At 40.5% G+C, this 23,672-nt stretch overlaps 1 protein-coding gene across 16 annotated transcripts in view; it reads right to left on the bottom strand.

Annotated features, from left to right (window-relative positions):
- Nucleotides 1-23,672, bottom strand: part of LOC706619 (transducin-like enhancer protein 4) — a 156,597-nt gene that overhangs the window by 18,816 nt on the left and 114,109 nt on the right. For 8 of the 16 annotated variants that reach the window (XM_015117957.3, XM_001103029.5, XM_015117958.3 and 5 more), the window contains 7 exons: nt 9,311-9,430; nt 8,264-8,317; nt 7,280-7,432; nt 6,959-7,054; nt 5,919-6,051; nt 5,392-5,585; nt 4,467-4,543 (listed from right to left, as the gene is read on the bottom strand). In XM_015117957.3, the coding sequence (XP_014973443.1) occupies nt 4,467-4,543; nt 5,392-5,585; nt 5,919-6,051; nt 6,959-7,054; nt 7,280-7,432; nt 8,264-8,317; nt 9,311-9,430 (827 nt within the window). The remainder of the gene's footprint in view (nt 1-4,466; nt 4,544-5,391; nt 5,586-5,918; nt 6,052-6,958; nt 7,055-7,279; nt 7,433-8,263; nt 8,318-9,310; nt 9,431-23,672) is intronic. The other 8 variants (XM_001103112.5, XM_015117961.3, XM_015117962.3 and 5 more) reach the window with 1 other exon arrangement.

Raw genomic sequence — 23,672 nt, 5'->3', positions numbered from 1 at the left:
GGAGGTCGGAGACCAGTCAGTGAAACCTCATGTCTACTAAAAATACATAAAAATTAGCCAGGCATGGTGGCGTATGTGCCTGTAATCCCACCTACTTGGGAGGCTGAGGCATGTGAATCATTTGAACCCAGCAGGCAGAGGTTGCAGTGAGCTGAGATTAAGCCACTACACTCCAGCCTGGGCGACAGATCGAGACTCTCTCTCAAACAACAACAACCACAATTATTCCAACAATTGAAATAAGAGGTACTGGGGGGCCTGACCTAGGCAAGGGCAAGGATGACAAGTTAGAAGGTACAGTGGACATAAAATCCTATAGGACTAAACTGATGAGATGTGAGGAGGAGCTACAGTAACTGAGTTTCTGAGCTCAGGAAAAAAGAAACGTGGTACTTGTAGTTACCAAAAAAGTGGCAAACTGGGAAGAGGACCTAATTTACAAAAGTACTTTCTGGATATAATGAATTTGTGGTGCAAGTAATATACACTGAAGATCCCTAGCTAAGATGCCCAACAAATAACTAGAAATACAGGGCTGGAGGGAGAGAAATAAGAGTGACCTGAACTCCTCTCAACACAAACATACACCCCACAGGTTAAGCTGCTACGAGCAAAGAGTGGCTCTCCAACAAACATGGCGAGGAGAATAAGAGACAGTTGAAGAAAATGCTAGGCTTGGACTTTCTGACATAATTACACTTTGAACAATCCAGACACATGCAATTCGCTTTTTTAAAAACATGTGTATCAAACTCATTATATATGGATTATCATCTTGACAAAGACCCTGCATATTTAAAGAAGGTTGCTGGCTTTCCCACCTTACCCTCATTCTCCTTTCTGAGGCCCAGTTCTGCTGTGCTGTGCTCATCTCTCACGTGCACAACACCTTCTCCACATTTCCAGTGTGTCACAAGATGGGATTCGACCTTGAGGTCACAACGAGGTCTGGTTATTGTATTTTACATTGACGTATGATAGAAAACCTTGGTTCTAAGTAGCACACAGACCAGTTATTGTATTTTACATTGACGTATGATAGAAAACCTTGGTTCTAAGTAGCACACAGACCAGAGTTAGCCAACAAACACTTGTTGAAGGTTTTTACCATGTATCAGGCATTATTCTCATTTGAAAATCTTGCTTTATAAAAATAAACCAATGCAAAAGAGTCAGATTTCTGAATTGTGAGCAGCCTATAATCCACTAACCTGAGATCTTTTATTTTTGCTCTGTTCACATGTCATATCCCATACAATTAGTACCGTGATTTTAATCAAATACTTATACACTAGCCATAGAAGTCTCATTTGAGTAGCAGGTGAAGGAGAAAGGCCATTTTTGGCTTATGTAGAAATTAAACTACGTTGTCATTCCAACTATATATGGAGTAGAACCTCTGCTAATTCACCTGGACAAGAGTACTCAATGAGAATTATATAATAAACACCATTTTATTAGTTTGGAACATGCATCTAATTATAATTTCTGATAATATCTAGCAATTCATTGTGTGAAATAATTAGAACAGAGACGCACAACTTTTATAAGTCTTTCTGGAGAAAGGTAGTTACATTGTGGGTATGTGTGATGGAGGAGGATGGATGATTTTTTGTTTTATTTTCTAGCACACTTAAAGTTTTGTTTTGAAAAATATGCACAAGACAACGTTGCACAATTCTATATCTTATGATCTGGAGAGCCACATAACTGTTACATTCATTTCTGCTATAAAAATCTATAATAAAAGTATATTATCTCTATGTGCATATAAGTCAATATAACTTTATATGCCTTCATGCTCTGTTACATAAAGACACACCAATGACCCATCTTCTTGGGTCACTTGTGCCTCTAAAACACACTGTACCTCCTATTACATAGCTAGCTGAAAAATGGATCATATGCTGGGACAAAACTGAAAGGGAAATAAGGCTGGGGTTGACTAAACAGCCACCATGTAACAAATGTGGCACTCAATGAACACACAACATATTATCTTACTTCCTATCTTCACATTCTTCTTGTTGAGGAGGTGCCATGCCTGATTCAGTGAGCCGACTGAAGCTCACAAAGAAACTGTGCATAAAGCCACTCCTCTCAGTGGAGAGAAGAGTCTAAATTCAACTGGTGCAGTCTAAATTCAAACTGGGATCTGTCACACTCCCAAAACCATACTCTGTTGACTGCACCACATGCTTTTGGTAAAGTGTCATTTTCCTGGTAAAGTGTCATTTTCCTGGTAAAGTGTCATTTGCCAATTGCAGTAGATGTGACTGTTACTCTCATAAACACAAATTCTCAACAATCCTCTAATCCATTAACCCACCCAAAATGATCTTAAACATTTAAACATTTTATAATGTTTAAACATTTTATAAAACCAAAAGTCAAAACTGATGAAGGGAAGTCAGCTTAGGACTCAGAAGCACGACCTGAGTCAGAGCAGCTGTGACTCCACAGTGGTTTAACTGGTCCAAATCCCCTAGTCAAGGTGTTTCCTTAAAGACACTTACACCCCTTGCGCCTCAAAGCAGCAGCTGAGGCAAGAGGCATCATCTCATTCACTCTAGTGGTTATGCTGTAGCTCTGGGTACAACTGTTGGTTACCTAACAAGTGACCATAAAAAAGAGATAGTACTTATTCCCTAAAGGAACCCTTCCACTTTCCCCACAAGTTCATATGGAACTTGTAGGTATCTGGGTCATTATTTGATTAATCGTACTACCTTGTTATTTAGCATTGCTTGAAATAGACCCAATTTTCACCTTCAAATACCTCAGAGTTCTTGGTCAATAAGAGTTGTCAGTCAGTCAACAACTATTTGCAAAACACGCACAGGTACACAGAATTTTATGGTAACTGATATTCACACCTTCAACTCTTGAGGAACTCTAATTTGTCTTTTCTCCCCTATTAATCAGTCAAATATTTACCAAGCAACTTGGCTATGGAGCCAGCACTGTGTTTGATGCAACAAGGAAGGTTAGGGTAGAGTCTGTGGAGAAGTATTAATATGTTACAAAAGGAAGAACTGAGATTCGGATTCCTCAGATGGAAAGTAAAGAAAGGGTCTAGGTTAGGCAACACTGAAGGGATGTGGGGAGAAGAGGGCACGCAATTAACACCAGGGTGAAAACTAGGTGCCCGAGTGTGAGGGAGTGAATAAACAAGCAATGGGAGGTCCGAGAAGACAGACCAGCACATATCCGTTCCCTGAGCAAACCCATACTGTGAGCACCACTACGAACCAGGTGCCATTCTAGGCAGTGAGACTACTTCTATAACCGAACAACAGAAAGCTCTGTTCTGCTTTCATGGAACTTATAGGCAAGAGGGAGAGGCAGAAAATGGCTATAAATAAGCATTAAAAAGGTAGTAGAACAGGAGAGAATAATATGGAAGAAGGGAGAGAGGGATAATAGGGCTGTCAGGGCAGAACGCTCTGACATAATGACATCTTAGATAACTAAATGAGACACTAAGCCACAGAAAGTTTTGCAGGAAGAAGGACAGTAAGAACAAAATGCCTCAAGGCAGGCAAGCTACCAGGGAAGCCTCTGGGAGAAGGGGCTTTGAGCTGCTACTGAGGGTCAGGTCTGGATAGCCCTGGAGACTGGGGAGGCAGCACATATACAGCATGTGTAGTGACAGAGGGGATGCCCACGGACAGAGTGATGAGAATAAATGCACACACACAGATGACTAACAAGGCCACGGAGGATCTGCGGGGGAGGCTTCCCAAAGGAGAGGAGAGAGAAAGCAGCCAGCTGGGATTTTAAAGAAAGAGCCAGTGCTACTTTATAGTAAAATCTTTGTTTCTGGGAAGATGAAGCCAATTAGCAGAGACAACTGTGACTAGGTAGTAATAAAAAGGTGCATTAGATTAAATAAAGTATTTGGAATGAGATCTGGTGAGAGATCACAATGTACAAGAGGAGGCTAGAACAACTGGTGTGTTGTGTTTTGTCTTTCCTAACTCAAGGAATCTGTGAATACAGAGGCTCCAGATGCCCACAGCACAGTATAAGAAGCCAACTGAGCAAGTCACCTTTTCTGAAAACAGAACTTAGTGTAAGAGTGCCCTTATTTCCTTTCAGCTTTTGAAGTTTGGCATCTCTTTTCCCAACATATTCAAATTTTGAACATCCAGGTTTGCACATAATAATCAGACTTTTGGAACAAAGAATTGCCTTGAAATCCGCAACAGATGTAGAGAAGACCTGACTACTGGAGATGCTTCTGCAATTTGCATTTACATATTAAAGCTCAAAATTTTACACTGCAAAACCCCACTTCATTACTTCTCTTCTTGTGCTAAGAGAAAATGAAAAATACCTTGCAAGGCAAAAAATACGAGTCATGGGAACTCCCTCAACACTGTCGAGTGATACTCAAAGTCCAAGGGGTCAGCAAGGGACCTGAGTTTGACACACAATGAGTACAGAGGCAAAAAGGTACTCACGGTTTTCCTCCTGGAATGCCTGTCAGGTTTGGAGGTATTGCTGGCACACGCATGTGATGGTGTGGATCAAATCCCACCTATAATTTTTCCCAAGCAAACAACACAAATAAGCACAGTTACATGCGACTTGTTTTATCCTTCTCAAAATCTATTCTAAAACCTGGGCGAATAGATCCTTAAAAAATAAGGTTTTAGAGATGTATATACAGAAGTATTCACTGATGAAATGATAAAATGTTTAGGATTTAATGGTATTATACTTGAGGGTGGAACATAGATTAAAAAATTATACTAATGATTACTGAAGCTCATGGTAAAACCAAAGAGTCATTACATTCATTATACTATGTGATCTAATTCTGTAGGTCTGAAATTTCCAAAATTAGTATCATTTTGGAAAATTTAAAATTAGGATTCTTTAAAAAAGACATATAAAAAAAAAAAAGAAACTTCCTCACCTTACAAAAGAAAATGGATCTCAAGAGATGATTACATGTAGCTTAATTTATAAATACCCACAGATCTCTAAATACCTTAGATTATATAAATTACATTAAAAAATACATAGGCCAGGCATGGTGGCTCATGCCTGTAATCCTAGCAGTTTGGGAGACTGTGGCAGGCAGATCACATGAGGCCAGGAGTTCGAGACCAGACTGGGCAACATGGTGAAACCCCGCCTCTACGGAAAATTTTAAAAATTAGCTGGGCATGGTGGCGCATGCTGTAGTCTGAGCTACTTGGGAGGCTGAGGTGGGAGGTTCACTTAAGCCTGGGAGGCGGAGGCTGCAGTAAGCCAAGATCATGCCACTGCACTCCAGCCTGGGTGACAGAGTGAGACCCTGTCTCAATCAATCAAGTAATCAATCAAGCATGACAATCCTCTGTGTGCTAAAATATTATTTTGTGAAGCTCACAAACGCACCACTGGTGATCTCCCATAGGCAGCAGCAGCAGCGGCGGCAGCGGCAGCTGCGCTCATCTGAGGGGAGATGTTGTGGAGCCCAGCATAGGCCGCTCCGGGGCTGGTCAGCTCTCCGTTCATTCCAGCATGGGGCACGATCCCAAATGGAGTGGGATATGGACAGGGTACTGCCATTGGGGTCCTTAGGCTTGAGGCTGCAAACCAAAATGGATGGAAGAAAAATGAAGAACACAGGAAACAACAGTGAAGACACTTGTAAACATGTCAAAAAATAGAATCTATGGTTCAAATGAGCTTATTTTAATATTCTCAAAAGTCATTCAAGCCTTCAGAGTTCACTCATTCACTCTGTTCTACTGAACACTTACCATGTGCCAGACAAGGCTGGTCCCAGGTGCTCAGTTCAGGTTAAGTAACTTTGTCTAACAGCCATTCAGTGCTGGTCATTAGCACTTTTAATGTACTGTACTCTTTACATTATTTAAAAACAACCATAAGAATATAGAAAACACTTTCTTCTTACTAACCCAAAGGGTCAACTCCTGGTGGTTTTCCAGGTACAGGCCTCAATCCGGGAGTAGAGTTACTGCCTGGGGTGGGCGCATCAGTTCGTGGAGTAGGGGTATTGGACTTTGAAACAGGAGTAGTAGATTTTTCATTCTAACGAGATGAAATGACATGTACTGGCAATTAGAACATGGTTTTAACAATGACTTTAAACATTAAAAAGGTAAAGAAAAGGAAGGGAGAAAAAAAATGAAAGAGGTTCTTCAGCTTGGGCCTTGATTTTCATTAATAGAAACGTTAACAAAGAAACAAAAGAGTTCCTTGAGACTGCAGACCTAATATTTGGGAAGACATAAACTAAAGCTGAATTTTGAGGAGAGTAGCTCATTTCTAGGAAATTGGTCTGAGTCAGATGAGGCTCACAAACCAGGATGTCCTAACTGTGGCCACTTGCCAGTGGCTTTGGTAAAGACTGGGGTAACTTAGGGCTCCTGGCAGAATGTTCATGTCATAAGAGGCTTCCTGGTGAACAGGTCACATTAGAAAACAGATCCAAGTCTGAACTGTCATAGAGACTAAGCAGAGAGCAGGTGCCATTAAAAGAATGCCAGAAGGCCAAGAGAAAATAAAATAAAATTTAAAAAACCCAACAATCTAGCCCTCGGTCAGACATATTCCCCCTAATTTGCAGAGCAACTGAGGAATTTCCTTTCCTTTAGCTGTGAATTCCGGAGGTTATTAGAAAATTTGTCTTTTTATTCTTTGTCTTTTTATTCTTTAAATGTTATGTTACAAGGAAATAACTGGTGAGGAAAAAAGACACGCCACACAAAATTGCAATTAACTACACAGCCACAGAAGAATAGGGTGCAGGGAGATTATCCTGATGGGTGAGCAGTTCATTTTTGCATTTGTGATTTGTGATGTGAGTCAAGGTAGACTTTTGTAAATGACAGATTACTTTTTAGATAGGAAGGGAAAATTATTGCAGTCATATGTAGCTTGGTAATTCAAACAAAGCTAGCAACAAAATCACATTCAAGCCCCAAACTAAATTTACCATAAACCACAGGCGACAAAACCATCTCTGTAACCCCAGTGTGCATTTTTCATCTTCGCTAAGACGTGTTTCACTCAATTTCCCCATATCCCTCTTCTATCCTTGCAAAAAGAATCACAAAATAAACACTAATCACCAACAAGTTAGTAAACTTATTCTGCTCTACATACTTTTGCCAATTAAACGTAAATACTGAACACATATATACACTTGGAAATAAAAGTCCTGTAAAAAATGTGAGAAATATAAAGATAAAAACATCAAATTCAAACATCAAATTGGCAGAGGCCACACTCAGAGAGATGGTAAGCAGCTACTTACAAGGCTAAGTTCTTTGGATTTGGAGGAGGGAGTACTGCTGGAAGATGCAATAGAGGCTGGACTAATCGGGGCATCTTTCTTGAGCAGGCGTGTCTTGTCCAGGCCATTCTCTCTCGGGGAATGTGCTGGGCTCCCTCGCGGGGAAGATGGATCCTACAAAGGAACATCATGGAGAGTAATGCAAGCACAGCCCATTTACAACACTGGGGTTGTTGGGTGTGGACATTTCTAGCCAAAAGCATTTAATGCATGCTTAGAAGCACAAATGTGCTAGAACAGATAACAATACTCACCGAAACTACTAACAAAAATATTCAGTATTGAGGGCCCCAAAATTATAGTATTTATAGTACTTATTTAAAACCCAAAGAAAAATCAAAACCCCACCCATCTGCCAATTGCAGGTCAATAAGACCTGCAGGCTGACCACAGAGCTCTGGTGTGCCTTCACTGTGGTAGAGAAGACACTTTCCTCTTCATAGAAAAGAACAGCGACCAAAAAAAAAATAAATAAAAATAAAAAATAAAAGATCAATAACATAAAATCAGTAGTATATAATTTTTATGTAAATAAAAAGTGGGTCCCTTTAGAAATCAAGAATATGTTTTGGGCCAGGTGCAGTGGCTCACACCTGTAATTAATCCTAGCCCAGGAGTTTGAGCCCAGCCTAGGTAACATAATGAGACCTCATCTCCACAAAAAATTTAAATATTAGCCAGGCATGGTGGCATGTGCCTGTAGTTCCAGCTACTCGGGAGGCTGAGCAGGGAGAATCACTTTAGCGTAGGAGTTCAAGGCTGCGGTGAACTGTGGTCGCAATACTGTACTTTAGCCTGGGCAACAGAACAAGACCCTGCCTCAAAAAACAACAACAACAACAACAAAATGACAAATCTCAAAATATTTTGGATACTAATTGTTTGGACAACTAGTCTTTGATATGGCTGGACAAGAGCAGAAAATTAAAGTAGCCGCTAACATACCTCATTGGAAACGTCAACCACCAAGTTGTCATCACTTTTCTCACCATCGCTGTCCTGCATTGACAAGTAAGAAGCATTATCTTCTCCCCCCACAAAATATACCACATTTACCCTAAATAAGTCCAGGCTAATTCCTCAGATCTTATAAAGATGAGCTGAACCAAAGAGTGTTAAATACTTGATAATGTCCTATTTTCTTTAATCCTCATGATGATGCTATGAAGGTGGGTAATATGATTATATTCTTCAGATTATGAGACTGATGCACTGCCCACTGCACCAACAGGGTGATCTGATTATATTTTTCAGTTTACAAAACTGAAGCTGATGGTTGGCTTATTACTCTAGAGTAGAGGCTGCAAACTGACAGGCCCAGGCTAAATCCAACTTACACACAGGTGTGGTCTGGTTTGTCAGTATTTTAAAAAACTGCATATTGGGAGGTAAAAATCTAGATTTTCAGCTTTTCATGAGGCCTGAAGCCCTGTAGGACACCAGCAGGGAAGCAGAGCAGGGGCCGCCTGCCTCCACACTGCTCCATCCAGCTTGCTCCCCACTTTCACTCCTGTGACCTGCCCAGCCACTAGAGGAAAGTGAGCTTCATTCCAGGCTAGGGATGATCTTGGATGTCTCTCCATGTTTTATTCCACAAGATTTGGTATATCCTTCAGCACATGAATCCATCTAGGCATTTAAACACCTTTTTTATGATTTTATATTTTTTCCTTAACAATTTGAGCTAACCACAGAAAATCCAACCACTCTGAAATAAATGGGGAAGCAAATATACCTATAGAAACAATAATATGGATCATTCAGGTCTTCTGTTAGCTGCCCAAATGAAGCAGTCTATCCTCACATGCACCTGTACACACACAGGACTTCAGTTAGCCAATGGCTACAGAGCTATAAAAGCAACAAATGTTTTTTGTCTCCTAAAGGATGTTATCCTGTGTTCCTGTGTTGGCTGGAAACAGTCAAAGGGTAAAATGGCTGCAGATAAAAAGGCAAGCAGGTCTCCCCTAAAGCAAGGGTGAATGAACTTACATAACGAGCTGCAATTTCCTTTTCTTCAGTTTTCTGTTTTTTGCTCTCTGAGGAGTAGTCTGTGGAGTTTCTGTGCTTCTCAGCACCTCGGAAACTGGCTGATGGGGATACTGAAGAGCTCTGGAATTAGAAGGAGAGGAAGCATGGTTGAGAAATTATCATCCATTTAGTCAAATGATTTTTAAGTCACTTGAGACTTTCTTTTCTTTTTGTTCTTTAGTACATACTTGCAAAGCTGTTAAGAGGAAACAGGAGAGAGCAGAGGAGACGAAAGGAGGAAAACAGGGATCTAAAGGGAAAGACAAGTAGCAAAAGACAACGGGGAAAGATAATGGGAAAGAAAGAAGAAGAGAGAAGAGGCAGAGAGATGGGACAGAAGGAGGAGAGGAATTAAAAAGGGTGGCAGGAGTTAGTGTCAACTCAAAACAGAGAATGGGTTGGGTTTTACGGATATATTGTACTGTTGAAGTGTCTTTAGAAAGTTGGGAAAGGGGCTGGGCATGGTGGCTCACACCTGTAATCCAAGTACTTTGGGAGGCTGAGGTGGGCGGATCACGAGGTCAGGAGGTAGAGACCATCCTGGCCAACATGTGAAACCCCGTCGTTACCGAAAAGACAAAAAAATTAGCCAGCTGTGGTGGCTGGCACCTGTAGTCCCAGCTACTCAGGAGGCTGAGGCAGGAGAATCGCTTGAACCCAGGAGGCAGATGCTGCAGTGAGCTGAGATGGAGCCACTGCACTCCAGCCTGGGCAACAGAGTGAGACTCTGTCTCGAAAAAAGAGAAAGAAAGAAAGTTGGGAAAAGAAGCATATATGAGAGAAAAGGGAAAGAGAAAAAGTCAGGCTTTTTAAAAAATTTATTTTATTTTTTTAGAAGTTTGCTGGCTAATGGGAAGCCAGCATTTCAAGCTTCTACAGAGAAACTATAAAGCAGAGCTTTTAAGAGGTAGTAAGTCAATGAAAAAAAAGGGGGAAGTAATTTTGGGGGATTTGAGCAACCAAAGATGGCGGTCATGTGACATATAGGTCGTATTTATGAAATTTTGCTCAGCGCCACATATTAGGGCTTGGAAGATGCAGAGTGGCAGGAAAAACACCACCTGCAAAAATGCATATTATTCCTTTCTCACTCCTATAGTTTTCATGAACCCACTCCTTTTAATGTCTGGAAACCTAGCAATGCCGCTGGGGCCAGGGAATGGAGAAAGATCCTCCACGCCTCTTGGGATCACACTTAGGCTCAGCCTCTATGTTCCATCTCTGCTTTCAAGGAGCTCTCAACTGGAGAAGTCTCCTACACACATGAGAGACATGGGTGACAAGATCCAAAGCAGGGAATGACTCTATCTGCGATGAAGGTCAGGTGGTTATTGGGCACATTTAGATAATATGAGACCTTAAAATCATGGATGAAGCAGTGAAAAAAGTGCCAATGAAAACTGGATCTAATCTTAACAATTACCTAGTGCCTATGCTTCAGACAGACCAAAAAAAAAGATCTAAATGCAGGCGAGGTGGGAGAGTGGGAGCTGGGCTGAGGGTCGTGCTATCCTGCTGAGTGGTGAATGGCAAAAACCTGAGTAGCACAGTCCCTTGGCAGGGCACCAGGGCAGGGCTCCCAACTGTGAATGACCCTAACCCAGGGTAAGAAAGGGCTGATCTTGGAGGGTAGTAGAAAGACTATCTGAAAATCTCTATGGAAAAAAAGTTATAGGAAAAACAATCACCAGTGGAACGTCTCTGTCTGGCATGCAAATCAATTCAGAAAACTGGCCAGGAAGGCTCTTCCTCATTTATAAATTCATTTCATGTAAGACTAACTCTTTGAACTTTTTTTGCTGTTGTTGCTTTAAGTCTGTTGGTAATAACTGACATTTATAAAAACATACAACATTTAAGAGGGCCTTTTAATTAACTACGGGAGAAAGTGTGTTATCCAGAACTTTTGGGTCTATGTTCCATCTTATTTCCACTGAGCCATAATGTCACAATCTCTTTTGTGGCACTTCTGAACTTTCAAAGCACATTGTTAGAAGACAGATAGGCCTTCTTCATACCTGTGGTGATGGCAACTCTATCACGAGCTCCACAGGTGTGCAGGTGGGAGTTTGGTGGGGGAGAGAGATGGGACCAGTGAGTGGGTACCCACTGGGAGGGGCTGGGGACCTCTAAATCCTTCCCTGCTGTGCCAGCCCCTCTTGAGGTTTTATATATGAATACTCTATCCCTATCAAACATTCAACTTTAAGCTTAGTGGCAGAAAAGACTGCAGGCATTGTTCAGTAAGGCTGAAGATCGACACAAAACATTACGAGCCAAACGATTTTTTAAAGTGGACTATTTCTTGACTTTTGGGCATATCTGCTGAGTTCCAAATCTCACTCCCAAGCCATGAGACTTGGCTCAGCACTTCTGCTTTGCTTTCACACAACTCAGTGCACTCAGCAGGTTTTCAGACCACCGAAACCATGCATGCAACCATCATCTGTGGGTTACTATCTACCATACTTCATGCCTCAATCCCATTTCTAGTTTTCCCCTCTCCACTGTAACTACCTCACTTCTGGAATTCATACTACCCAAAGAGAGGTTCAGCCTGTTCTTACTTCTTTTTTAAAAGGACAGTTTCCTACTGTTTACAGGGGAAAAAAAAATTCCAAATTTCTGAGTATGGTTGTTTTCCAAAAGTCTTCACTCCACACCCCAATCCAGAGTCCCGGCCTTGTATCCTACCATCAGCACTATAAGCCAGCGTTCCCCTGGGCTCTGTGTATTTTCATTACATCTGTAGCCTTTTTTCCTGGCTTATGGCAATGCCTATTTTCTCAAGATCTATCTTTTGAAATCCCCCACTATCCTTAAGAATCAGCTCTAATGTCACTTTTCAAAGCTCCCTCGGATGCTGTCAGGCAGAATTAATCATTCATTCCTCTTTGTTCCCTTAACATTTTGTTCCTCCGATGAGTAAAGCACTCACAATAAATTTATTGCTGTGTTTACAAGGCCACTTCCCACTTCAGGCTGTGGGCTCCCTGAGGGTGGGAGCACCTAGCATCACGAGCAGAAGAGAACTGCCCAGAAATATTTCTAACACAAATGGCTGAACATCCCCTCTGCACACCTCAATCTCAGTCCAAATCTCTTATGATACATTTCTTTTCTGAGCATCACTAGGATGAACAATTCCACGGGAGACCATTCACTAGAGTAAGATTTGTGTGGTGGTGTCCCTGAAATCGGTAATATGGCAATTCAGCCCCTTCCTCACCTTTGCTATTTTACCTACACTTTAGATGCACTAAATCTGGCTAATCTGATATTTCACAAAAAGAAGAGAAGTGGAGTGTATGCATCTTTTATTAATAATTCTCTGAGCATTCAGATTCTGCTATATTCTATTGAAGGTTGTTTCCACATTAAGAGGAAAAATTTCTAAACAAAACAATTTCTTAAAAATACTAAAAGGTAGCGAGACTCCGTCTCAAAAAAAAAAAAAATACTAAAAGGTAATGCCTATTTAGATTTTTATGTTCATTTATTGGCTTATATGTACAACCAAATACTTCATATTTTTCTTAAGCTAGCTGTTTCTGGTTGTGCAGGCAGTGTTATATTTTTGAATTTGTAGAACAGAGTTACATGTTGGAGTTTCCTGGTAGAATGATAAAGTAGTTAATTATCACTAGCATTTAAAGGTTAAGCTGCACAATGGGCACCGGGGCAATCAGCAATGTTCTAATAACATAATTACTCTGGAATCAAATTGGACTTGGCACAGACTCTCATCATGAATCTTGTAAGTCCACCATTCTGCCACAGGAATGCCACTTGGATCTTTGCTAGGAATGTGAATAAGAGGAATTAAATAAATACCGATAAAGTCATGCTTTTACTAGAAAAGCTTTTTTATTTCTCTATTATTATTTTAAAAGCTCAATTTAGATATTTCTCAAGCTTACCACGTAACTTATTGAAGCTGCATTGTGACCCTATAAATCTACAAATTTAGAAGGATTAAACACAAGTCTTTCTCACTACAGTTTGAGTGTGTGTGTGTGTGTGTGTGTGTGTGTGTGTGTGTGTATCTCAGCAAATCTGTTATGATTGGAGAGTCACAGTCAGAAGCAATGGCTGATCCAGAGAAAGCAAAATACCCTGAATGTGAATGTTTAGTAAAGCTCTGGATTTTAAAAGTAAACACTTATACTGGGATATTTAAAAAGAACAGGGTAGATCTGTTTAAGAAAAAGAGCAGGAAAACAAGGAGAAATCAAGAAGAAAATAATAAAGGATTAAAAGACTTATTACATGGAAACCCCAATTGCTTTGGCAGCAAAAGGTAAGCTTTAGAAAGCTATTGCTAACATCACAAATCAGGTTCTCATTTCACTATGAGAAGATTCTAGTTCCTAGTTTAAAGTCCACCCCAGACTTTACTAAGGCTGTTGACCAAGTCAGATGGAAAACTGACACCTCCAGCAACTTGAAAGGGATGGCCCCACCCCTCCACCTTTTCTCCTCTGCCACTTCAAGATCAAAGATGACAATTGTATGTGAAAGACTTCTATAAAGTAACTCCCACCCCAAAATAAGATGCTGTTGTTATAATTAGCTAATTTTAATAACAGGGAGCACAGATTTTAATAGCAGGCAAGAGCATCTCTCTGGAGTCAGACTGCCTGGTGTGAGTCTAGAGTCTTCACTTAATAGCTGTGTAGCCGTAAGGGATGTTGCTTATTCTCTGTCTCTCTTTAGTCCGGGGGTAACAACACACCATCCTCAGCCCCACAAGGCTGCTTTGAGGACCAAGAAAAATAATCCACATAAAGTACAATGTGCAGTTCCAGGCACATAGCCCAGCCCCTCAACAGGGCAACTTAGTCCCATCACTGTATACTGGACTCCAGTTGATTCTACTTACTTTAGAGATTGGGATGGTGACCTAGTGTGGATCTTCTATTTTAAACCTTATGTTAGGTCTTTTGTAGACATTTGTGTAGCACTTCCCCCAGCATAGATATTCTGATGCACTGTAATTATAGGGTTTTAATATGCTACTATTCACCAAAACTCTTCTCCTTTCAACAATCACAATAAGGTTTTGGTTCAATATTGCACAGAGGCAAGACTGCAAATACTATCTCTACAATGGACTTTCTAATTTGATTTCTAATGCACACCATGCCAATTTTGCTTTCCATTCACGTAGGTGCAGTGCTTAGACTTCCCTGCCCATAGAGGATAACAACCAGAAAGAACATGCTATAGGTCACATGGACAACCATGATCAAGAAGCCTAAAACTCATTCGTTATGGCTTGTTTGCTCATCAGCTATGGCCTTCAAAAATCCTATCCACATGGTACCAAAGGGTAAATCAGTTTGCAAACAGATACATGGGATAATGAGGAGTCAGAAGGCACCATTAAAATCTGTCAAGGGTAATTGCAAGTCCTGGTTTGTCCTTTCTATGCCTGTTGTCCAGACTTCCCTTCACTCTCAAAAATGGCCAAGTTTAGATGATAAATTATAGTTACTCTAACTATAGTTCAGTCACTATAGGAATTCTCAAACGTTAATCGGAGTCAGGGACAATTCACGTTGAGTTTGTTTTTGGTGATGGGGACAGCGCTGGGGGCACAGAGACAGAAAGCTGAAGAAGGCCCCTGTAGATCCTTTACTGATGCCATAACCAAAGTCCTCAATCATATTTCCCTCTGCAACCCGTTAGAAAAGCAAAAGACCCATGTCAAAAATAAAAATGGACACTGGTGACTCTATAGTCATGAATCATCCAAAGAAATGATCATGTTCACCAGACCTCGAAGCACTATATTTCTGCATTTTAGAACTACACTTTGAGTAAGTTTGGAAAGTAATATCCTGAATAAACACAGGTACATCAAACTGCTGTAGTACCATAACCCAGCTAGTTTCTGCTTGGATTTTATTGTACCGAATTACACAAAATGTTTATTTCCCTATTCATTGAGCTCTTTATAACTGATAAAACATTTTAACATATTCTTATCTCATTTACAGGGAAACCACCAGGATATATAAGAGGAAATAATCCTCAATAGGGAAAAAGTAAATATAAAACCTTTAAAATGAAAATTATTTGATCAAAATGCACAAGTCTCACATACTAACATATAACACATGTAAATTTATGTAAATGAACTTAAAATTTATAGCATGCGAGTGGTAAAAACTTGAATATAGCAGACCTCTGACTGACCCAGTCACTGGTGTCAGTTTACTGCTCATCACAGTAAGAAGTTTTTTTTTTTAATAACCTGCTTGATTAAGGAAGTCATTAAAAGCACAATCTGTATAAAACTCTCACAGAACTTGCTTTTTTCAAATTAACATAAATCAAAACTCACCTTCAAAAATGACTGGGACTTTCTAAAGACCTGCCCTTGTTAAAAGAAGATTAATATAATCTCCATATAAAGTAATGAGTCTATTCTTAACAAATGTTTCACCTTGTTTAACATTTCATGAACAATATATTCTTTAAAATGTTCTATTGTTGTTTTTATCTCTGCTTCTCTCCTGGTAAGAGAAACCTGGATCAAGGTAAATTTCTTTTGCAGGTAATCAAAATATTACCAAACCAGAGGAAGCAACAGTCAGAAGAATAACTGAGAAGAGAGGTAGTTTTCTACAACGGTTATGCTATAGGTATAAAAGTCAGACAGCCTTCGGTTCAAGACCAGGCTGTAACACTTGCTATGTGACCTTGGGAAAACTAATGAACCTCTTTAAGCTTCCATTTCTCTAGTAGGTAAGATCAGGGTGTTAGCAGCACTTCCTTGTAAGTCGCCATAAGATAAAGAAGATTCACCCTAGCATCTAGTAAGCTCCCATAGACAGCTATTCCCTTTTGGCAAATGTGGAAACAGCCGCGTAATTTTTGTCTACTTATGGACTCATTCAACAAGTATTCAACACATTAAGTACAGAAACACATGAAACGTCTTGAATAAAATATTAATACACACCTTGAAGAATGAAATATACAGCTTGTTTTTCAGTAGAGCTCCTTCGTCAAAATACTTAGGATATAAAAGTCTTATGTTTTTATTTCTTCATGTGTAGTAGAAAATACAGCACTTCAACATTCATTCTTTCATGTTCTGTTTTCATGGTCTCAGCATTATGTATTACTTGGTCAGTATAAAATGCCCTAATAATTTATAAGGTATCAATAAAATTGATTTTAAATTAGAACATTATCTTAATGTCCTCTCGGGGTTTCTTCACTGTTGCTTCCTCTTCCTGGAATAAAGCTGTTGGCTCCATCCCAGAAATGTCATTAAACACAGTGACTTTAGCTGACAAACTGAGCTGCTGGGACACGATGCTTTGACGCCAAAGACACAGGGTTGATTCTGATGCAGGGAACTTAGCTGCCCTCTCTTGAAAGCTAGTCTGCATGTGCTACAAGTGTTGGGCCACACAAGGAAACAAGTGGATGAATGAGTTGGAACAAGTATAACCCCTCACCACTGATGGAGAGAAGAATCCAAAGTACAAGCTGAATTAATCAAGTAATCCCTTTCCTGATCATTAGAGATGGCACAGTATCAACAGTCTATCAGAAACTGTAAAAAAAAATTGCCAAGTGCATACAACTTTGTATTGTGTTCATCGTTTCAACTACCTATCACCCCAAAGTCATTTCACGCTTTTCAATCCAATGGACCTCCTCAAAGTTTGCAAAGTCTAATGTTCCTGTCTGCATTTGTTCTCCAGCAAGAATACTCTGCTCTCCTTAACACAGATTCTATAAATCTTGTATGCCAACTCTGTGTAAATTACAGTCACATGCACTGGCCACTTTCTTCTGGGATTATTTTTTTCAGTATATGACCTATAAAACATTTCCTAAACCACTCATTCACCTACTGCCTTATAACCAACGTTACTTAAGTCTCACTGGCAAATCTCATGTGGTACATGAGTTTGACTGCCCTAAAAACAAAAGTGGGAGGGCTGGCAAAAATCTCTTCCCCGGATGTTCACGGAAGGTGCACTGGCTTCATACCTATTTCTGTACTGTGCTCTGTTTTTGAATGAAAATATCAACACAATCATAACAGCTGCTTTGACAAAGCTGAAGTAGGGTAGCAGCTCAGAGAAATAAGTTACTAAGCTTTAGGACTTGGCAAGCTGTATCTTAATGGACCACAATCTTCATTTTAGTAACTATTAACATTTATTAGAAAAGAAAGTATTTTCACGTTGCTACTTTTTTTTTCAATAAACTGCTTTAATCTATTTGAAAGGCTACGCTTTTTTTCCCAAAGAGTGTTAACTCCACAGATTCTCATATATATTCTTATGTATTATGTATGCAAATACACTCTATACAATGTCTGAGGGTAATATGACAGGAACAAAGAAATGACAATACATGAATTTAAAGGAAGGCTGCCTAATAAGTTTTAAGGTTGCTAATAAGGAACTCCTGGTCTTCTTCATATCACCACAAAATGGCTAAACAGTTTTCAATGATTGCTTAACTGACTGGTCTTAAGGGCCTTCATTAAAACATTAAAGTAAGTTATTCTTTAGAATGGCGCTGACAGACAGAAATATAATGTGAACCACCTATGTATTTTACACTTTTCAGATAGATTTTTAAAAAATGTTTTACAGTAAAATTAATTTTGGTCATCTATTTAACCCAATACTTCAAAAAATATCACGTCAATACACATACTAATATGAAAATTATGCGACATTTTAAATTCTTTTTTTAGTACTAAGTCTTCAAAATCTGATGTGCATTTTATACTGATGACAGTACATCTCAATTTGGACTGGCCACATTGCTGCTGCTGAAAAGCCACATGTGGCTTGTGGTTACCAGGTCAGACAACACAGGTTTAAAAGTTCTGAGTCCCAACAGAAATCAACACCCATTAAGACAAATGTCTCGCACTTGTTATAAGTAGCAGGTGTCATCTAGGCCCTGCCTACCTTCTCCAATCTGATCTGAAAATTTCCTTCTCAGAGCACTGGACAACCCAAACGTTTTCATCCTTCAGAGCCTTTGTGCAGACTTCTGCCAAGAACTCCCTTTCCTAGCCTGAGTGGCTAGCATCTTTTCATCTTTTATGTCTCAGCTTAAATGTCACATCTTTGGAAAGGTCTTATCTGTAATGCTATCCAAGGAGCTCCTTCCGGCCGGTCTCTAACACAGCTCCTTATGTGCTTCCTTCCTGGCACTGTGACTGTGGCTATTCTTTTGATTATTTATCTCATCTACTTGACTAGAAGTTCCACGAAGGCAAGGACCACGCCTGTTTTGATCACCATGAAAATCCAGGACTTCGGTGTTTTAATTGACAGCTGCTGAACAAATGAAGGGGCAGAAAACTTGGTTCTGCTCATGTATGCTTCATGTTACCATATTATTTTCGTTATATTAACATAGGAGATTATGCATTCCTAAAGGTCATGCACTATTGTGTCTTATTTCTTTGCATCCTCAGTGCTTAACATAATGCCTGTAATAGAAGAAGAGTAGTGTGTGTGTGTGTGTGTGTGTGTGTGAGATATGTGTGTGTAGGCACACCAAAAGAGGGAGGCAGCCTTCAAAAATAGTAATTTGGAAAGTAATAGGGTGACAAGATAATTTTCAGAACTATGTTGAAAAGACAGTTAAAGCTGGTGCCCTTTCACTGCTGCTCTCCTCACCAAACAAGGATGCAGGCCCCTCCCGCAAAGTCAGTGCCCAGCCCTGGCCTCTGGGTGGGCATGCAATGAATATTCATTGTTGGACAAATGTATGAAGGCCATCTTTTTAAAAATTCTAATAGAAATTAATGCTTCCTATAAGAAAGAAAGTTTTCAACAGGTTATCCCTTTCCTTGTCTCTCATCACACAATCCTCAGCTGTCTGTGACCACAGGGAAACAAATCTTACTTAAGTCTGACCATTGAAAAGACAGGATTTAAAGGAATCCTGCCTGACAGACTCAGGGAAGAATGCAGGCATCAGCAGTTTTTCTGTGATGCTCATTTAGAGAACAGTGACCCTGGGGAGCTCCTTGAAATGTTTATCCCCCAAGGAGGTATGTGGGAAAAGGAAAAACATCCTTAGTCCTCCCCTTGCTTTTTTTTTTCTGGGTAGTAAGTCACCACAAACAGACGATGAAAGAAAAAGCCAAATATAAGGCAGACAGATACAATACTTATTTTTTAAGGAAGAGGTTTATATTGGTTGATATTTAAGTCATAGATGACTACCTGGTGCTTTATGTAAATTTTTATTATGTAAAGCAGCATAAAGCATTATTAGTATCAGTTGTGACTGATAGTGACTTCAGTATGCTGAGGAATGAAAACAAATGAGACATAGATACTTAAGGGATACAATTTCAGTTCATTCTACAGGAATGATTTCAAGCTTTCATATGACAAGAAGATCTAAAGATGCAGGTGACTTTGAGGAAACATAAAAAACACTGGAAGAACAGGTTGATTCACCAAGCATGTGCCAGAATTACTCTGGTCTAACCAGGCAAGAGCACTCCACTAACCAGTGCTGAAATGTTGAAAGGTAAGTCAAGTTGTGATCTAATCTCTCACCCTCCCCCTGCAAAAGATCACATGTCAGAGAGCTGAATTATAAGGGACTGATGAAAAATATCTTAGCCCCACCCTACTTGCCGTTTCAGACAACTGTGAGTCCTGGTCCATCGCTCCTGCTTCTCTGACCTTTCCCTCTCCCTTTTCCTCCTTCCATTTGCTTCTCTCTTTTCCGTTCTCCACACTCCCCGCTCCGCCCTTGCCCTGCCAGCAATACCTCTGTCAATACTCTGTCTTGCTGGTGGCACTGTGGGCTAAAGAGGTTGTTGACCCTTATTCTAACATGTCCTTTTAGGTTAATTACTTTTGTATACTCGGTGTACCCAGTGACATTTAATCACTACAGCGCTACTCAGTAAACAGAAATGAATGGAGCCAACTGCAATTTGGCATCAAGCTAAATGGTGCAGTAATAGCAGCATGCTGAAAATGGACTGCAAGAAAATACTCTCACTCACCACACAGAGAAATGAGGTGAATGCCATTCGATCAATCACTATTTTATTAAAAAGAAAGAATGCTAGCTCAGTGGTGCATTTTTGCTATTTAATACTAAATATGGCTCGAAGGACATGATGCACTTTTTAATGCAAGGACAATTCATAAGCGTTTGCTGAACGAATGAAGGAAGATCAAAATAACTCAAAGCAGAGGTACAACTTTTGTGGTCGAGTTTCTCTCTCTCTTTCCACGCATGCACATGTGTGGCATGTGTGCATGCACGTCCCACCACAGGACAGCTCTCTGCTAACACAGCCAACAGTCTGCTATCTGGCAAGTCTTATGGTTTGTAAGCTTCCAGGGTATAGTAATCAAAATGCAGAAGATCCCACAACCTAATGTGTGCAAGAAAGTACCCAGGAGCATGGGATTAATCAAATGTCATGTCACAGACATTTGAGCCACTGACAGCATCTCTAAAACAGACACCCACTGACCTTCCTCCACTGAGAATAGAGAGTAGATGGGAGAGGTTATTAGCAGCCTTGACAGGGCCAGCTAGACCACGGAGGTTGGGTGGGGGAGATTCTGCCTAAGGGTTTTCAATGCTAGCAGGTAGATGGAAAAATGAGTCTTTATTCCTCTATCTGAAGAAGAATAACGACTTCACAAGGAGAGATTCATGTTGTAATACCAGAAGAATCCTGCGACATAAGCTGAATAGCTATTCTGTGTTGGTAATGTTTTAGACATTGGAAACACAACAGTGAAAAAGGCACCAGCCTTACAGCCAGCACTGAGATTAGAGAGTAGAGTCTAAAGGGAAGGGAAGGGAACACACGCGCGCTCATGAGGTTTCATCCTCAGCTCCAGCATTTATCAACTGTGTGACTCCTAGCAAGTTAACCCCTTGGGGCTTTGTCATACCTGTAAAACGGAGATAAGGATATTTCGCCCACAGGATTGTCACTGCTATAGTCTGAATGTCTGTGTCCCATCAAAAGTCATATGGTGAAACCTAACCCCCGAGGTGATGGTATTTGGAGGTTGTGCCTTTAAGAAGTGATTGAGTCAGGAGGGTAGAGCCTCAGGAATAGGATTAGTACCCTTATAAAATAGGCCTAGAGAAGCTCCTCTCCCCCTTCCACCATGTAAGGACAGCAAGAAGGCATCATTTATGAATCAGGCACTCATCAAGCATCTAACAGACGCTCCTTGTTTTTAGACTTCCCAGCCCCCAGAACTGTGAGAAATAAATTTCTATTTAAGCTACCCAGTTTATGGTAGTTTATCATAGCAACCCGAACAAACTAAGATAGTCATGACAATTAAATGAGATAACTACATGAAGTGGAGGCATACCACCCTTCCTTTCATGTTTGTTTCTGGAATCTGTCCTAAAAGCCAATGGCCAAGTCTCCGCCAGCAAACCAATCTGGGCAGCAGAAGGCCGGGAGAGCCGCTGTGAATGTCTCCTCTAAGCCTTTGAAAGACGGTAATGGACATTTTTTCAAGCCTCCGGACTCTGAGGAAAAGCCACTCCATTTCTCCACAGTCAAAATTTCAGACAGCACATTCTCAAGTCTGGGTATCTTCCTGCCCTCTTGGATTGGCGTTCTCTTCAGAAGTTGTGCTCTTCCTCCAACTTGCGGAATTCATGTCACATGTGCTTTCCAGGGCAACCTTGAGTTACAATGCTAAGTGAAGACCAGACTTGCATCCTTGACTTCACTGGAATTTGACAAATGACTCTAAAGTGCACTAAAGTGAGTGGGGCCTCAAAACTAACATGGAGGAGGGGGGCATGCAGACACATAATCCCTTATTAATAACAAAGCACGAGGGTTATTATGTTGAGTCCCCACTATTTGCCAGACATTCTGCTGGGTCCTAAGGCATTAGAAATACAATTAAGAGGGCGAATGGGGGCCCTGTTCTCACAGAGCACTGGTTTTAGTTAAGGGACATTAAAAATTAAGTAAAACAAGCTGCTAATAACATTAATAAAAAATAAAATAAATGCGAATGACAATGTGTTACAAAGGACATAAGATGCTGAGACTGAGAATAACTAGCAGCCAGGTGGTCAGGAAAGGCTTCTGCAAAAAGATGACATTCTGGCTGACACCTGAAGCAAAAGCTGGAGCCAACCCTGCTGACAGCCAGAAGACTGTTCTAGAAAGAAGGAATAACACATGCATAGCGCTGAAGAAGAGGAAAGCTGGCAGTGGCACTGGAGCACACAGGAGGGCTGGGTGCTGACATGGAGGAAGCAGGTGAGACAGCACAGAGGGACAATGCTGGGAGAAAGGGAGTCCAGAGTGTGCCGGCCCAGCACACGGTGAGGTCTGTGTTTTATTCTAAGGGCCACTGGAGAGGACTGTTGAGATGACACACAAATCCTAAAAATCATTCAGAGAGGAGGCTAGAATCACAGTAAGAATTTTTAAAGCCCTTAAGAAAAGATTACATTGCCTACTGCAATTAAAAACAACACTAAGTGTATAATATAAACCTTCCATGTATGCTAAAATTAAATAGTAGAATTCTGGTTTCAAAATTTTGAATAAGACTATCAAAGCTGAGCTTTTACCACTTTTGGTGCCCCTACTTTACTCATGCTGTTTGTGTGGGCTAAAGTGGACCTGGCAGGTAATAGAGCCTTGGAGGGGAAACAGGGGGCCAGTAAGGAGCTGTTGCTGTGGTCCAGGGGGAAATGCTGGTGATTTAGACTGGAGGGCTAATGGGGAAGTGGGAAGAAGACGAATCTGAGACGTTAGGATATAAATATGTGACTCGCTTCACACAAATGTGTGTTTCTATGTGAATACAAAATTAGAATGGAATCAAGTTTGTCAATATAATAATGCCTTCTTCATGCATTTGCACTAAGATACAGGTTCTTAGTCTAAAAACGGCAGGAATCACCAGGCATGGTGGCTCATGACTATAATCTCATTGCTTTGGGAGGCTGAGGCAGGTGGACTGCTTCAGTCCAGGAGTTCGAGACCAGACTGGGCAGCATGGCGAAACCCTGTCTCTACAAAAAATAAAAAAAATAAAAAAATAAAATAATAATAATAATAATAATAAAAGCCAGGAGTGGTGGCACATTCCTATAGTTCAAACTACCTTGTGGGAGGGTTAAGGTGGGAAGATATCAAGCCTGGGAGGTGCAGGCTGCAGTGAGCAGAGATGGTGCCACTGTACTTCAGCCTGAGTGAGAATGAGATCCTGTCTCAAAATTTGAAAAAAGAAAAAAAAAAAAAAAAGCAGGAGTCTTAGGTACCCTACAAGAATATTCCTATCCTTAG

The sequence above is a fragment of the Macaca mulatta genome, chromosome 15 (genome assembly GCF_049350105.2).
Source record: "Macaca mulatta isolate MMU2019108-1 chromosome 15, T2T-MMU8v2.0, whole genome shotgun sequence".
Lineage (NCBI taxonomy): Eukaryota > Metazoa > Chordata > Mammalia > Primates > Cercopithecidae > Macaca > Macaca mulatta.
The sequence above is the reverse complement of the archived record's forward strand: the minus strand, read 5'-3'. Positions and strand labels throughout refer to the sequence as shown.